Below are 17,574 nucleotides of genomic sequence, written 5' to 3'. Positions count from 1 at the left end.
CCGTCCGGCCCCTCTCCCCTCCTCCGGGCCCCGGAGAATCCGTGGTTTTGCCCTTCTGAATAAAAGAACAAACCCCAACAAACTCCTGGCTCTGCCACTGCTGGTTCTTCAGGTTACAGAGATTTTAAAATATCCTGATATCTGCTGTAATCAAAAGGAAATCCTTGTGGGTAAATAACAGAACCCTCTCCGAGGAAGCAAGTCCTGACCAGACTGAGCTCCCCCTCCAAAAAACATTAATCCTGTGGGAAACAGGAAGGAATATTAAAGTCTGGTTTCACAGAGTGGACAAGAAAGCTGCGTTTGTAGAAGAGGGATCGTGTCTTGCTACGGAGACGCACTTTACAGCCATGGAGAACCATAGTTTATCCCAGAAAAATAAAGAATGGCCAGCAAAGGCTGCGGAGCGAAGTTTAGTTCGAGATGTTTCAAAGCAGCTGAAGAGCAAGAGCCACAGTTTATCCAATTCTCACGGGATTGCATTCCTAACTCCTCCTTGGCCTTTCCGATCGAGTAGGAAGGAATCCAGCTTGGTGGGTCAGTCACAGTCCAACACTCTCATTATTTAAAATGCAGGGGTGTTTTATTGAGAGGACTCCTAATTACAGCATGGTACTTCTTTGAGGCTCCACGGGGAACGAAGGCAAAGACCCAACTTTCAGCAGAAGAAACTGCGAGTGCCGGGAGCCAAGCGCTCGATGCACCACGGCTGAAACGATCGGATAAACAGATCAGATGATCAGAATGTATGCGGAAAAATACCGCGACTGCCAGGCTTTTGGATTCAATAACCAATTCTGCTGAAAGCCTTCCAGGGGAATTTAATAACACTGTAAAAAATGAAGTGTGGGTTACCAAAAGATGCATTTGTTTTCTGGATAGTTTTGTCTGCCTGTACAGCCAGGCAACACAGCTGGCTGTTCTACAAGGGACAGTTACTAGTTTTCATCTCTACCAGTAATGCAACTTTCTTTTATCAGAACTTAATTTACAGGAAAATTTCTTGTCGTAAAATAGGGCCACATGTTCTGATGGTGAAAATTAACATGGTAATCATGGCTTCTGAATTTGAATATAAAAGGGGAAATGGGAAACAACCAAGGCTGATCACATTTCCTGGTAAGGTGTCTCAAAAGTAGAAAAAAACCACCGTAAATCAACAACAGGACGCCCACCAGTGTCCCACATGCCTGAGACTGAGAGGCAGGAAAGCAGCTCGAAGACACTCATCTTCCCAGATCCTTTCCAGGACGCCACTGGAGCGAACATTTCTGTTACCTGCATTGCCGTCGGACAGAAAAAATCCCACTCGTGCATCAGGGCCAGGCCTTGGAGCAAAGCTGATCCTTGGAACAAATCTTTACTCCTGCTAAACACCTGCGTGATGGCTGCGATGAATCCACTGGCCTCAGGGATTTCACTGTGGCTGTCTGTGAGCACAGGCAGGAGCATTTGCAGAATTGTGGCCTGTGAGAGTGGAAATTCTCAAGCACGGCTGTTTGCCACAAAAAGCTTTCCTTGCGACTGGAGCCGAGCTCTATACAAGTGTCTCGGTGAGCAAACTTATCAATAAGCTTTACCATCGTCAGGCATGCTGGGCAACTGAAAAGCCTCCCTGCAAACTGCAGGAAAGCAGCAGCTCTCCTCCAGGAGCGTACGTGACTTTACAAATACTGCTCTTGCTCGCTTGTGTGGAGAAGAAAACAAGAGCAGAGTTTTAACGTAACACCCAGGATTTATTTCTACAGAAAACTGGAACTATGCTGTTTATCTGGGGGAGATTAAAGTTGGCCAGGCAAAGTGTTTTGAGTTACTCCAAGAGCAAGACATTTTTATTTATGGAATTCCCTTAATCCATTATAAAAACCCTCTGAGCTAAACCAGTTTCCCAGTATCCAAATCTCTCGGATAACACAACTCACTCCCAAGATGTTTATTTACCAATAACCGTTCCTCTAGGCCAAGCTTACCAGTGAGTATCTTTATCCCTGGGATAATGCTAAGTCCCCATCTGACAACCTTATTTCTCTCGGGGAATTACAAAGGCATGAATTTAGAAACCTGGTTTTTGTTTTCATAACTTGCTCCAAGCAACTTTTATCTTCCCAAGTTGCAGACTGAACCGATTATCAAGTCGCAAGAACGAACAAAAAATCAGCGATCACCAAGGGCCACGCAGCTTGGCAGTGACCAGAGGAAGAAAGGATGCCGGTCCTAGATCCTGCCCTTGTCGCAGGAACTCTAAGCAGGTTCTCGAGACCGCCGGGGTCAGACGAGGAGCGTTGTGTGGGCATCTCTGCTCAGAGTCACAGGGCACACAGAAGCTAAACTGCCAGTTTGTGGTCAGGATGAATCTGGCTACAAATTCTTCCTTTCTTTTTCCTCTGTTGCTTCATTCCAGAAACAGGAGCAAACTCGGCTGGGGATTATTTAATTTTTTTTTTTGCTAGAAAAATAAGACATTTAGTAGAACCACCATATCAGATGGTGAACAAGCAATTTAAGCGAGCTGGTGCAGATGGGAATTGCTGTCCATACATTGGCTAGATGACTCTGGAAATCAGCATCCATTGTGAAATATTCTTGAAATCAGCCACTATTGTCACCTAGTTATTCCGAGCATGATGTAACAGGGCTTTGACAGATGGCTTTAAAGGAGATCAACCCAAACATGCTTTTTATTTTACAAGACTTTTATTCTCTTTCACAGAGTTGACTATTACAGCAGTGAAATTATTACAAGTGACTCATAACATTTAGTTCCAAATAAAAGTAGAAAAACACAAAAACAATAAAGGAAAGTTAAACGAGATGTGATGTGCGGCAAATGTGTTTTAAGAGCACAGAAGTATATAAAAATACATCAGGAGCAAGAATTTTGCAGACAGGTTTTGATTTAGTTACAATTTCTGACACCACAGAATCACACGCTCACAGGATGGTCGAGGCCGGCAGGGACCTCTGGGGTCCATGTGGTCCAACCCCGATGCTCGAGCGGAGCTGCCCGGGACTGTGTCCACGTGGCTTCTGAAAATCTCCAAGGATGGAGACTCCACAGCCTCCCCGGGCAACCTGTGCCAGTGCTTGGTCACCCTCAGAGTGAAAAAAAAAGTGTTTCCTCATGTTCAGAGGGAACCTCCCGTGTTTCCGTCTGTGCCCACTGCCTCTGGTCCTGTCACTGGGCACCACTGGAAAGAGCCTGGTTCCGTCCCCTTTGCACCCTCCCTTCAGGTATTTATACATGTTACCGAGATCCCCTCTGAGCTTTCTCCAGGCTAAACAGTCCCAGCTCCCTCGGCCTTTCCTCGCAGGAGAGAGATTAAAACAGGACTGGACCCCTGGGGCACTCTGCTATGGCCTCTAACTAAGACTTCATGCCACCGATGACCACCTCTACCCCCACCCATTCAGCCGGTTTTCAACCCACCTCACTGTCTGCTCATCCACCCTGTACACCAACAGCTCGTCTATGACCATCTCCTCTGCCAGTGTCTTCCTGCAGGCAGGCACTGTCTGCTGCTCCCCCCTCACCTTCCAGGCCAGTCATTTCACTGAAGTTGCCCAAGCACGATGTCCCCTTGGTGAGGCCATGCTGGCTACTCGTGAAGAATTTTCTGTCGTTCATGTGCCTGGAAATTGTTTCTAGGTTTAGCTGCTCCATCACCTTTCTCAGGGATTCAGGTGAGGTTTATAGATCTCTGGGGCGTTCTTCTTGAAGACAGCAGTAACCTGTGCTTTACTCCAGTCTTCGGGCACTTCTCCTCGTCACCATGACCAACCCAAGGTTACTGACAGGGCCCTTGCAATGACATCTGCAGGCTCCCTCAGCACTTGTGTGTGCATCCCTACAAGACCCATGAACTTCTGTATGTCCAGTTGGCTTATGTATTCCCTGACCTGATGCTCTTCCACCAAGGGTACATCTTCCTTGCTCCAGCCTTTCTCCCTGGACTGTGGGCCCTGAGATTCCCAAAAGTCGGTCTTGCTAGTGAAGACTTGAGGCGAAGGCGACATTTGGTATTTCAACCTTTTCCATGCCCTGTGGAAACAGGTCCTCTGTTGAGCAGTGGACCCACATTTTCCCAGTCTTCCTTTTGTTCCTTATGCTCTTACAGAAGCCCTTCTTGTTGTCTTGGACATTCCCAGCTGAGTTAAATTCCATGTGGGCTTTAGCTTTCTTAACATCAGCCCTGGATGCTCAGACAGTGCTTCTACCCTCTCTATGCTTCCTTTCTGAGTTTGTCTGGCAAGGAGCTCTCTGTTCATCCACACAGGCCTCTTGGCATTTTTGCCTGACTCCCTGCTCACTGGAATGGAACCCCCTTGAGCTCGGACGACACGATTCTTGAATATTAACTGGCTTTCTCAGGCCCCTCTTCCCTCCAGGGTCTTATCCCACAGGACTTTTCCAAGCAGATCTTCGAAGAAGTCAGGGTCTGCTCTCCTCAAGTCCAGGCTTGTGAGCTTGTCCAAGCTTTTCATCCTCCTTCCTGCCCTCGCGATCCTGAACTCTACCATCTCACGGTCACTGCAGCCCATCCCCAACGAGCCCCTGCTTGTTGGTGAGGCCCAGCAGAGCACTGCTCTTTGTTGGCTTCTCTGTCACTCGGAGGAGGAAGCTATCAGCAATCCACTCAAGGATTGCTTATCTCCTGCTGTCCTTTCAGCAGTTATGATGGTGGCGGAATTCCCCCATGAGGACCAGGACCTGCAAATTAAAACCTGAAACTGCTCCTACCTGTCTGCAGAGAGCCCAATGCCCTTGTTCTTCCTGGCACCCGCTGTCACGTCACCTTCACTCATCACTTTTACTCAGTCAGCTCCTCATCCCGCCTTGGGCAGAGTTTCATGCACTAGAGCTGCTCACACACAGAAAAGGCAACTCCCCTTCCTTGTTCTCCTACCCCGTCCTTCCCGACGAGCCTGGAAAACCTACCACCTCGAAAGTACGGTATATTGAAAACTGTTCATTAGAAAGGTGATAAATCCAAGAGTATATAAAAGGCAAAAATGAAACAGAAAAATGAAAGGAGGATGTGTATGTGTGTGTGTGTAAAGTCTATTTTATGGCAAACTTCCAGTCCTTTGGCCACTATAAAGCAAAATCAGTGGATTTCATATAAATTCTCTGTATAAAGGAATGTCTATGAACTGTGTACAATATGGCCCAGAATAAACATTTCATTATCAGGCTAATAGAGCTCCTCACAGAGGAAAAGAAGGTGCTTACGTCATGGTTTCATCTTCCCAATATAATACTGTCCGGAATTGGACTAGTGCCCCAAAATACCATTTTAGGAACAATGCGAATTCCTTTAATGGAAAGGAAATGCAGTAACCCGCCGAGGCTGCAGAAGCAGGACACTGGGCAGTGGCCTCACTACTGCACACTTGCTTTAAAGTTCGTGTGGTTGATTGGCAGGGGGTGAGCCTCAGTGTTGAACACCCAGTCGTCCAGGGACAGCACGTCATCTTCACAGAACAGAAGATAGAGGTACCTGGAGCCACAAGGCGAAGGTGGGGCGGGGAAGAAGGTGGACACAAAGGGAGGTTAACAGAAACTCGAGTGGGACTCTGAGCATGCACAAGCGAGCACTGCCAGCAGGATGTGATGGGGCTGCCATTGGCCTCAAATGCCAAGGCTCATGGTGACACATTTCCTGACTCCCCACGTCACTCTCCAGCTGGAAACTACCACCCCTGATGAAGATGGGATGAGCATCTGCACTCAGCCACCCCACAAAGATTAGCTCACGCTGCTAGTAAAGGCAGCAAATTCAGGCCATAGACGTGCCTCCTCTCGCATTAATCTGGCAGAGGAGATGTCTCTCTCTTAAAACCATCAGAGCTAAATTCAAAGGAGCTCAGCAGTCAGAGCCTTCCACTTAGAGCAGCTCTAAACCACAGGAAGAGTCCTTTAAATCCAGCACACAAGCAGAAACCTCTGGAGTGCCAATGACAGCAGTGGTTCTACAGGAGGAAACTACCAAAGCTTTGCAGCCCCCACAGCCTTGCCCAGTTTTCCCCATGGAATTAGGACCTCCCTCAAATTAGTAGAGACTTAAGCAGACAAGAGTGTCAATGCTGCAGCAGTTACATTACGCTCAAAGGCCTCTGTGAGACCAGACTTACTTCAGAGTCTCTGCGAGGAAAAAACTCTGTTGCATGTTGTCATGGGTTGGGGTTGTGGTGTAAACATCTCGGATGCCAGAAAAACCAGCTTCTACTCTACAATGTTTCTCCAGGGCCTGAGAAAGCAAAAAAAAACAAAACCCCTCAGTAGCACACAATAGCGTGGAGTGACTCATTAATCACCATGAGCTGCGTTACAAGTCGGCTTTACAAATCGAGTTCCACCAGCCTCTGTCTCTCACTGAAGAGCGTGGTGATTACTCCAGACTCGAGGAATACAGCTCGATCTAATGAAACAGCAAGAGGAACATAAACCACCTAAGCTGGTTGATTGATTGACCCTGTCGTTACGCACACAGCAAAACCACATCTCGAGCGGCAACTCTTGCTGTTTGTGGAGCCTCTTTTCCAGGGCAGCAGACAAATGATAGTTCTGCCACTGGAACGCAGCCCCTGCCAGGGTGCGGGGCAGCAGCCAACGGGGTCTTGCATGAGCTCAGAAGAGGTTAAGGACTTTCTAGCTGGGAGGTCTTCACAGGAAGAAGACAAGACGAAGGGCAAAGGCCAATTTTCCTCGGCCAGCTACAAACCAGTGGTTCTGAGCAGTCCAGGTATTTCAAATAGAAGATTGACTCCGTTTTGCTGTGACGTTAATAGCAGGTTTCGCTGCCTGCAGCACTCAGCTGCATCAACCTCCGCTGGTTTGACTGACTGATTGATTTTAGCATCGCCCAAAAGGGAGAAGAAAACATTCACAATGATCAACAGACGCAGCACTAAATTGAGCTATTTTGTGTGTGTCTGCCCCATTGTTAACGTGCCTAGCGCCTAACACAATTTAAAGAATTTCTGCTCTTCTTACTGTCCGAAGGAAAGGTTTTTGTCAGAATCCAGCATCTGCGTAGGAGTTATTACCGCGACTTTCCCAACCATACCTGCACAACCTCCCAGCCCCACTGCCGGTACTTGGGATCGTGGGTCAGCCGCCACATGTACATGTAGCTTTCTACCACTTCTGGACGTAGGATGTAGTAGCGCTCGCCGAGTCTGGTTGCCATGGCTTCAGTTCCAGCATCAAAGCGAAAGGCTTCAGGCCCGAGTTTGGTATCTAGACAAAAATCACACACATGCAATGATTAGTTTGAGGAGAATGCAGGTAAACAGACGGTTAAGGTGCTTTTATGCCGCTCAGGCTGTCAGCGTTTAGCTAAGGCTTGCGTGAGGTCAGATCAGTCACGCTTGTGCATCACGTCAGCCTCGCACCCGATGTCAACACAGGGACAACTCCCCAGAGCGTGGGAGCGGGTGCCCACTGGCACTCCGGGTGCTGCTGCTTCTGTGGAATGTCTGGGTACTATCCTGGTGAGGATAAAAGTGTTTCTGAGAGTGGCTACGACTGATGAGACACAGACTTGGACCAGATTTCAGCGTGGAGAGGGCAGGTACGAATCTCTCCCAAATCCCAGCATTTCTGCTGGGCTGGAATTTGCTCGTAGGAATGGCACTGCCCCTGGCCCTGAGAGCAGAGCTCGTCCTGAAGATGAACTCAGACGAGAAAGAGCAAAGGCAGATCCTGCTGTAAAGCCTCAAAGAGAAAGCACACTCAAAGGAAAATCCAGCCATGCAGCTGACCCTGCCATCACAGAGACACTGATCCGCTGCTCTTAGGCAGGGGGGTTGTTTCACAATTACGAGCCCACCAGAGCTATTTCATCTGCGCTGCAGCTGGGAGGCTCTAACAAGTGGTACCTGGGGCCTGCGACCGCTTCTGCCTTTCCTTCTGGTCCAGCCTCTTCGAAAAGATGTCAGGATGATGAGGAAGGCTTAATCGATTTCACTGGTATTTTATAATAAAACATTAACAGCACTTTGGCGTTCCTGAGTGTCCCTTACAGTAGAAACTCAACCTCTTGCGAGCTTTACCGCTCAGATCCCCACTTTCCACACCAACCCTCTGCCTGTTTGAAAAACAGGGCAACTGAGCACACAGGCTGCTTATGATGGTGCCACAAAGTTTCACCTGCTGCACCCATGTGTCCACCAGAAGAGTGTGTTAGAGGGAGTCATTTTACTTCTCTAAATATTTTGCACACCCTCCCTGAGCTCTCCCGTCTGCACGGGGATCTCAGAGCGTTTGCTCGCTGGACTATTTGCCGAGGGCACAGACATTCTCTGCAGAACAATGAGCTTGCTGACAGGACAGCACCGTAACCAGCGCGGGCAGGCTTGCTACTCTCCTTTCTATGCTGATGGATATTGCTAAAGGTGAAAATTGGCTCCAGGTACTCACAACCAGAGGGTTATTAGTTCGGGTGGCTTGTTTTAGTTCTGTAAGTGCTGGAGGGGGAAAACAAGAGTTATTTGCAACCATCATTTCAGGTTAGCTTGAAGTTTATTGGGCAAACATGCTGGACACGGGCTGCCAATATGGGCTTGCTGAGGTGGTGAAGCTGTGAATCAATCTTGGTGAACTGTTAGCGCAGACAGACCTGCGCTTGACAAGGTCCTGGAAAGCAGACGGCGCCTTCGCCGCCTGCAGTCTCCGAAGAGCTATCGAGATGCCTCCAAAGAAAGGAGCAGTGTCCAAAGCAAGCCCGTCTCACTAGAAGCCTTGCAGGCAGAGAACAAACCCAGTCTCTCATCATCAGTCGCTGCTCTCCCAAAGCACTGACTGATGAGCACACTGGGTGGTGAAACAAATTCTACTGGACTTGTGAAACAGAGCGACCAGCCAGCCTCTGCTTAGACAGCCAGGAGAAGCTGAGAACTTCATTTTTTGGTTCCTACCAGCAGCTGCAAGTCTGCAACGCTCTCCTGTTGGGCTTCTCAGCTGCTCTGCTCCACGTAGTGGGACGCCTCGCAATTAGTCTCTGTTAACCCCCCTTCTTGTCTGCAAAGGGCCGTGAAAGGACAGACTCAAGGCACAGTCTTGTTGGGAAAGGGCTAGTTCTGCGACTGGGCAGAGGGACTAGGATTCAGCTCTGGGTTCATTTCCCAGCTCTGCCACAGGAGCTCACATCTGCCTGTTCCTCTGCTCCAGCTGTCTGCTATGTAAAACCTATCGTTTTATCTTCTAGATAACCCAGAAAAGACAAGTGAAAATTATACAGAGGGTTGCAGATGACGCTGAAACACAAAATACTGCAACGCAAACCTCTGCCACACCGCAGCTGAGTCTGCTGAGTCTGCAGGCCATCCCTTACGAACACTTCTCGGGCAGCCCACACATTTACCTGAGCGTGCGTAAGACTCGTGACACGTGTTTGTTATTTCTGCAGCGAGATCCATGTAATGTTGCTTCCTCTCTTCTCCAGCGTCTTCAGCTCCAAGTGCGATCATGCCCCCAGAGAAGCAAGCCAGGTGGCCCATTTTATGTTCCAAGGCGCCACCCCTCCACTCAGCAATGTACGTCAATCCTCCCGTGGACTTTTGGACCAAATGCTTCTCTATTGCCTAAAGGGATGAAAACCAGGACTTCAAGATACTTAGTGGGCAGTAAGTATAACTTACTTACTAAGTATTTCAAAATACTTAGAGGGCAGGAGTGAATACCAAGGAAACCCAAAGACCCAAGACCTTTTTTCCTGAAATGTTCTGATATCCCTCACAAAAAATACAGGGCAGCAACCTACTCCTTACCTCTAGCGCACCGTCGTACATTTTTTTAGCTTCAGAGTCTCTCTTGTCTGACATCAGCCAAGATTTGATGAGATATTCATAAAAGCTGTCCCCAAGCCCCCCAATGGAGACGTGGTCTGTAGCGAGAAAGCCAGAAAAGAACTTCAGGTTCATGATATACAATGAGCAGTTGCTTTACAAAGAGCAAACAACCATGTCCTATTTAACGCCCTTGTTCTCTCCTTCCTCTTTCCAGTTTCCTGGGGAGAGCGTGCAGCACTTCTTTTTCAAAGAGGAAGAAAGGTGGAAAGTGCAATCAGAAGAAAAATGTTCTGTCATTTTACAAAGCATTAGTATCCCTTACCAAAACTCTTCAGAGGTCTTATTTCGCAACTGTTATTTACACTGAAGCTTGAAGATGCTGCCTGTTTATGAAGCAATCATCATAAATCCCAGCCTTATAAACTCAAAGTGGTGGCAGGTATTGATAGATCACTGCCTAGAGGAAGCCACTGGGTGCTGCCTCCCTGCCTCAGGGAAGGGAGAACGCGCGCTGGATCTCACGGAGCTGCCAGCGAGGGGCTGCTGTAGGGAGCTCTCAATCGTGCCATTTGTATTCGTGGCTCACGGTGGGACTCTGTGCCCTGGGGAAGGCTGGGGTTGCTGGCGTATTAAAATGATAAAGTCAGGTACAAGGATGCGCACTGAATATTTTCTTCTGCAGAAATCGGATTTTCAAGGCTTTCTGTTCAGAGTACACAGTGCTGTGACCTTACTGGAGAGGAGGATGCTAAAGAATTGCACTGCGAAACGGGTATGACAGCCGCAGGTTTCTGCCGGGAGGGAACTGCTGGATGGATTTATATCTTTAAACTATACCACCGGGGGAAAACCGGCATTCGTTCTTTCAAGCAGCCAAGTACTCCCCATTTTCAGAAGAGCAAGACAAATCACCTACCACGGGCTGAACCATCCCTGTTAATTAACAATGTCCACCTCTATGTCTGCAAGCGTTCCCATCTGAAATGTAGGCGGATGCAGCAGGGTTTTCAGAGTTGGCTGTTCAGATTTTTATTTTCCCTTTCACTGTACATATATAAAGTCCTGAGGCTTACTCTAAATGCTAAATCCTACCAACAGAAGAGATCAACGGCCGTGCGTTTTCCTGACCTGAAGAGCAAATATCCCTGATACAGTGTGTCCAATGATCCATGGAATAATCCATAGCAAAACAATGAGATTAGACACATGAATTCAGAGAAAAAGAGGACAGACTATTTGCAAACACTGGCTGCACAGCCTGTCTTTAAAGAGAAGCTCTGTGATCCTAAGTGTGTCATTCATAAAATCACCAAAGCAGGAGCTCTGGTACATAATTGCTTTCCATATGGCATCAGCTTTGCCAGCATTTGCCTCCTAGGCACTTTGCATAAACAAACCTCTTATTTCAGCAGGGGACCGTGCTTTAATTTTCTAAAGGTAACAACCGCGCTCAGATGAGGTGCAGGACTGCCTCTTCATTTAGAAGATCTGCTCATTGAGCCAGGTCAAAGATACACCTTTTAAGAAAATCACAGCAATTCCAAGAAAAACAGCTTCCTGCAAAGAGCTTTAATGACAAGAGTGAAAATGAGAGCCTGGCACCTACAGGGAACACGTCTGTGGCAGGCTGCAGCTGCCTCCCTACTTTGTTCCTAATCTATTTCTTACCAGCAGTACTGGAGATGCAGAAGAGGTTGGATCAGTCTTTTCTCTCACTGGAATGTGGATTCAGACCGTAAGGTCATAGTGTGAGCAACTGCCACAAGCAGGTCTGTGCCATGAGTTGCCCTCAAGATGTCAAAGTCTAGGCGAGAGGTTATCTCGAGTCCTTTGGCATAAATCAGCCGCGCCCACAAGAAGTTATCAGCTCCAAGAACCAGCAACGTGCCCCTCCGTATGTCAGCAAGGGGTGGGAGCGGGTCAGGACAACAAAGTAAAATTTGCAGACATAAATAGAATTAAATTAGTGCCAGAAGAGATGAACAGTGAGTATCAAGCTGAGTATTTTGACCATCTGAATTAAAAGTACAGCTCTTCGGTTTCCCAGAGATTTCTGTAATGATCAGTTATGGCAACAGACCAGGCCCTTCTCCTCTCAGCACCAATGAGCAGGCAGAACTAATGCTTGTGTCTGGTCAAACGCGCGGTACAGCTGCCAGCTGGGATTAACCTAAAGAAAATGGCATCTCAGGGGTGCGGTAAGAGGCCGGAAGATTAGCTTTTCAAGTGGAACACACTGCAACAACTCTGCAGAGACAAATGCGGAGGGGAAGCTGAACTGCTTACAAAGGGATTGGATAACTTGGGAGATGGGACAAGCACAGAAGCCTCTTTTCTTTCCAAAGGACAGTTCTGGTTTAACAGGACAACTGAAACTGCTTTGTTGGGACACCTTTCAAGCCAAACCCTGTCAACTGCCATTAGAGGTGCTGATACGGCAGTAAAAGGTCAGGGATTGCTCACAGCCAGAGCTCTCTCACTGTCTCAGATGGTGGCAGCCCTGCAACTGCCTGTCAGTTACAATCAGAGCTATTAACAGAGGAGTTAGAAAGGTCTGGAGCCGTGCAGTAGCAGCAAAACGTGGGGACACAAGGTAATGCAATGGACTCAAAGAGAACTGTTTAAATGATGTCAGTGTAATCCACTGACGGGTTAAAAACATCTTCTGCGCAAAAGAGACTTTCCTTTCACAGAGAAATAAAAAATCCAGCAACTCTCCCTTGCCAAAACCAAAGCAAATCCTTAACAGTGTGGAAAGTTAAGGTCAGAAATCTGGGGCACAGCAGCAGAAGTAGCCTCCCATGTTTGTACCAGACGGCTTCTACCCTTTGGAGGCACAAAATGAGGGGCAGGCAAGGAAAGGGCTCTGTGCATAAATCAGGAATGTAACTATCTTTCCTTGGGTACACTGCTTCCACTATTTCCTTGCTCCGCTCAAGCCCTTTCCTGGTTATTCCTCCTCTTTCGTGTCAGCGCAGTTATCTATCTAATGCCCACGTCCTCAGTGCTGGCCAGCGCTGGCTCCCCAACACAGACTTGTCTCACCCTTCTGGCACCAAATTGCACTACGCAGGGGTACCATGGTGACCGGCACAGGAGTGCACACAAGAGAACGCAGCCCTGGATCTAGGGCTCTGTAAGCCCCTCGGCCTCTCCAGGTGGTTCCTCACTTAGGAAGCAAACCTGCTTCTGCTCAGAGCCTTCACGTCCAGCTCCCAAGTAGGTCTTTGGGCTCTGTGATAACTGCAGGATGAGGTCTTAAAGAGACGTGCTGATTCCTAATACCTGTGTGCTGAACCATGTGCCATTATCCTCCCCTGTGCCAGAAAGGCCCTAATTCTCTCTGGAGGTGAGACACTCAGCTGGAAACAAGGCTGATGGAGTAAGCGTACAATTTCTATATTGCATCTTACAAATCGGGTTGCATTATCTAATCACATCTATACCAGGCTGCCTTACAAGACATTTCCTTGGCTTGCTGCTCTGACAGTTCCTATTGCTTCCTAAAAAAGAATGGAAAGACTGAAATGCTCCAAGCAGGACTCTGAGCACAGAGCGATACCTACGCTGCACCCAGTTCCCTGTCACCGGGCTGAGGAAGTTGGGATAAAGGCCCTGCGGCTTCTCAACTCTGTTCAGGACCTTCCGGATGTTCATCACCTAGGGGAGAGGAGAGACAAGAAGAATGTTAGTTCTCTGCTGAGAAAGCCGACGGTTTTGCACTGTCACTGAGAGCTCATCAGTGCCGATCCGCGGCTGAACAAGCACAGCAGCCCGGAACGCTGAGAATCCTCCCCCGAGCAGAACCCAGTGACGCGGCTTTCCGGTGAGAGGGCTGTGACGGAGAAACCTTCAGGCCGGACTCCTCATCAAGCACAATCTTTATCCAGCTCTGTGGGATTTTAGAAACGATTCTAAAAACCCCAGCAAGGCCCCAGTTCAGCAAGCAATGGAAGCATTTCACCGAGAGAGGTCTAGAAGCAATCCCCAGGATTTGGGTGGAAGTGTAGGAGAGAGTGGAGGGTGATTTTTTCCATGATCCAAAGGGAAAGGAGTGGCAGGGATGAGTGACTCACACAGTACTTAAATTCACCATGTGGTCACTTAACATGATGAATTGGGGCCTTTAATTTCAACAACAGACAGCTCCTTTAATAAGCTAGAACAGCCGTACTTACTCTGTAAAACCTCCCTTGGTTTAACCCCCATTAAATCCAACAGGCCTTTCCCATAAGGGACAAAGTTAAATGGTATGCAGCATAAATATTCTATTATAACCTACAGAGCAGCTAATACACTCTAAACCTTTTATAAAATTAGACAATTTGTACGCCAAAAGCTGGCGACGGACTTAAGTCAATGCTTCCAAGTAAGTCGTCAGGCTGCATAATATTTACTGAAGTTTAGTAGCATGGCATATTAATGACATGTTTGAATAAAAGACACAGATGGACTTTATTCTTGCTAAAATTACACAAGTCCCAAGCTGCAAGTTAATGAGTTGATCTGTTCCTCTGCAATAATTTCCCACAGGATGGGCTGTTTGAGCCCACACCATCCTACATTTTTTTCTCTCACGATGAAGGCGATAACGTTTTCTGTGGCACACATCAGGCACGCTCAGCTCTGGAGAGTCCGTTAGAAAGGTTCTGCCCTTATCCCTCTACGGGCTTAGAAGGCAAAGAGGAAAACACGTTAGGCTGGAGACAGAGGCTTGACCCTGCCTCAGAACGCCACAGCTCCATCCTGGAATACAGACACAATTCCAGTTTTTAACAGTGCATCTTCTTGCCCTCGTGTTTTCAGTGCTCATCTCTTTCCTCTGCTCTCCTTCATTTTCTTCACACACATTTTCTTTCCGTACTACTGTTCCATTTACTTGATTTTTTCTCAGCTATCCCCTTCCTCTGAGCAATCTGTCATTATCACTGTTCTGAGGAATCTTTACCCTGTCGCCTTTATTTCAAATCACCAGTCTTTCCTTATTCTCCCTACAGCATTTCCTGGATTTCTAGTTTTTCTTCACTCTCTGCTTCTCTTTCCTGCTCACCTCCCTGTAATATTCCTTTTGCTCACCCCACCCTTGTTGTGTCCATACACCCCATCCCGCTCCCCACTTTGCTCTCCCAGCTCCTCCCTTCTCTTTCTTCCTCTCTCTTCTTCAGATACCCTTCTTGTTTCACAACTGACAGACTTGCACTGGAAATACCCTGGAAAAGTACATTTTGAGCTTTTTATTGGCAATCCTAGAACCACTGTCTGTTTTCACCCCGCTGTGGGACTCTGGACAGGCCCCATTTCCTTGGGGCTCATGGGGGCAGTTTGGATTCTAAGTGGAACAATTTGTCTCCCTCAAAGCTGGTTCCTCAGGGACGCGCAGCGAAAGCTAATGACTTGCTGGTATCTAACAGCATATATTCATTAAGTTGCTCTCACATGCACTCCAAGATCACTTGCGAAGGAAAAAAAAAGCTCAAGGTAATGTACAATATTAATAGATTTTCAGTTACAAGTTGCACAAAAGGAATCCAATATGTCAACTGTCAGGCCTTTCCTACACAAGAAACCTCTGCAGAAATCTTCCTGGCTGGAGCGTAACATTTAATGCCTGTTTAGAGTAAAAAGGTCTGCAAGTACAAGGCACTACTATTAGGATATCAGAATTAACAATTATCTCCGCAGTCTGCACCCAACAGATGGTTTAATTTTGGCCGTGTCCTTGTCTGAGCAGGTTTTGGCTACAACTTCACACGACCGAGACATTGGGAAAAACATCCCCATCTCCCTGGTAGCTGCAAGTCGCAGAGAGGCAGGGGAAGAGGCTCCAGCAAATGTAAATGGCCAAATTAAACACCGGGGCAGCTCACTCCAGGAGCTTGCTGTGACCTTCTCAGGATGTCCTGATGCCTGGTGACCTCTGCAGCCTGCAAGGCACAGGTTTCTGAACCCATGTCTCAGTCTGGAAGGTTTTTCCTACGGGTGTTGGGGAGAAGGAGCACTTTGCTGCAGATCCCAGCGCTGCTCTGCTCCAGCACCGACCCCAGGAGTACAAAAAGACCAGTTCCCCAAAGACCAAATTGGGAAGTACTTGCCTTTTCTGCAAACACAGGGTTGCCAGAGAGCTCCGAGAGGTGCAGGAATTCTAAGTGCAAGGTACCAAATTCTGCTAAGATGCTGCTTCCGGCAGATGCCCAACCCCAACTCCAACTCATGCCGCTGCAAGGAGAGAAAAGGGAGCCTTCACCGCCAGGAAAACACAGCCAGAGCCTGAGGTCCCCCCACTACCCCAGTGCAGATCCTGCTTTTGCACACCAGGTCTCAAAAGGGGCCATGTAAAGGCCATACACAGATTTTTAGGACTCTCAGAGGAGCAGTTCCAGTGAGATAGAGCAGTAGTTTTCCCAAGGATGGTTTAGGATTGGGAAAGCACAGACTGCATGTGCTGGGAAACAGGTTTTGTGGGCAAGTAACCCCTCCCAGACAGATCAGCTTAAAGCAGATTTTGGAAGAACACCAACAACTCACCCTACAAAAGATACTGGGGGATAAAACGTGTCTGTAAGTGGCCTGGGCTGAACTCTCGCATCTCGAATGTCCCACAAGAACAAGCCTGCTATTTTATGGGGAATCCAGACTGTCCCTAAGCACCTCGTTTCAACAAGATCTCACACTCTTTACATATACTTGACACTGATGTTCCCAGTGTATGTTTGCTCGCGAGGGGCTAGAGCAGTATCAGTGCTCGGGGAAAGATGCCACTGGGCAAACCCAACTGTAATGCAGAAAGAAAAAAGGGGGAATCTCAACATCTGCACAAGACGGATTTGACTCTGAAAGCATCTCATGTGCCTTGCAAGAACAGAAGGGTCAGCATAAAACTATAGAATGTGGCAAACACTGTCAGAACAAGCCGGTTACACAAAGAGCCTCCACCCCTACTTCTGATGTACGGAGATCCCTTCTCAGTTTCTGTTTGTCTCCCCTTACCCTGCCAAATCCATGCAGAGAGAGAAATCAGCACTGAGGCAAAGCAAGGACTCTATTCCAGGGATGAGGAGGGCGTCACTTCTCCCTTAAATCTCAAAGAAAATTACTCGGAGGCCATGGGAGGGCAGAGGCTCCTCCAAGCACTCACAGCCTCACCCTTGGATTTGCTTTTAACGTGCGACCACGTCCTTCTCGCATCCCGCTGCTACGCCTGACAGCGACGCACCTCTCCGGAAGCTCCACAGACATGAAAATATCCAACATCCTTATTGAGCCTTGGTCCCCAAACAGCCTCCGCAGGTGCTGGCCCAAGGGAAGATTGGCCGAGCCACCTCAGAAGTGACATGGCTTTGATTTTTGGGTCTCTTTGCGGTTGGTACTGATGAGGCACCAGGTTTCCCGTGATGGGGGGGGGTAACACTAGATGGCGCCTGGAAGCTTGGCTGCGGGAAGAGAAGGGGCTCAGTTTATGGGAGGCTAAAACTAATGATACTTCTGGGGAGGGAAAAAAAAGTTTCCTCTCCATGTGATAGCTGGAAAACCATTTGAGGTCCCGAGCTGTTTGTTTCACCTCTAGACAAAGAGAGCCATTAGCTAAGCAATATGTTCACGCTGTTTCAAATTGTTCAGTCGCTGCCAAACAGCAGCCGTGCCTGCAAACTGTCAGGAGGCTGCATCACCAGCTTTTCAGTGGAAAATGCTCTAGGCAGCTCAGACGGGTACCCCACTAACACTGAGTGTTTATGGCAGAGATCTCCCCGTGCAGGCAGAAAGGTCCTCCAGTCTGACCAGGTT

At 48.1% G+C, this 17,574-nt stretch overlaps 1 protein-coding gene across 1 annotated transcript in view; it reads right to left on the bottom strand.

Moving 5' to 3' along the window:
• Positions 1-5,055: 5,055 nt before the first annotated feature.
• MAN1C1 (mannosidase, alpha, class 1C, member 1) overlaps positions 5,056-17,574 on the bottom strand; it is a 40,263-nt gene continuing 27,744 nt past the window's right edge. The window contains exons 5-11 of the mRNA XM_009873910.1: positions 15,885-16,008; positions 13,359-13,452; positions 9,772-9,887; positions 9,366-9,585; positions 7,068-7,240; positions 6,133-6,248; positions 5,056-5,498 (exon numbers count right to left, since the gene is read on the bottom strand). Coding sequence (XP_009872212.1) covers positions 5,381-5,498; positions 6,133-6,248; positions 7,068-7,240; positions 9,366-9,585; positions 9,772-9,887; positions 13,359-13,452; positions 15,885-16,008 — 961 coding nt within the window. The 3' untranslated portion in view covers positions 5,056-5,380. The remainder of the gene's footprint in view (positions 5,499-6,132; positions 6,249-7,067; positions 7,241-9,365; positions 9,586-9,771; positions 9,888-13,358; positions 13,453-15,884; positions 16,009-17,574) is intronic.

This window comes from Apaloderma vittatum, unplaced genomic scaffold, assembly GCF_000703405.1.
Source record: "Apaloderma vittatum isolate BGI_N311 unplaced genomic scaffold, ASM70340v1 scaffold16067, whole genome shotgun sequence".
NCBI lineage: Eukaryota > Metazoa > Chordata > Aves > Trogoniformes > Trogonidae > Apaloderma > Apaloderma vittatum.
This window is presented reverse-complemented; position numbering and strand designations above follow the sequence as displayed.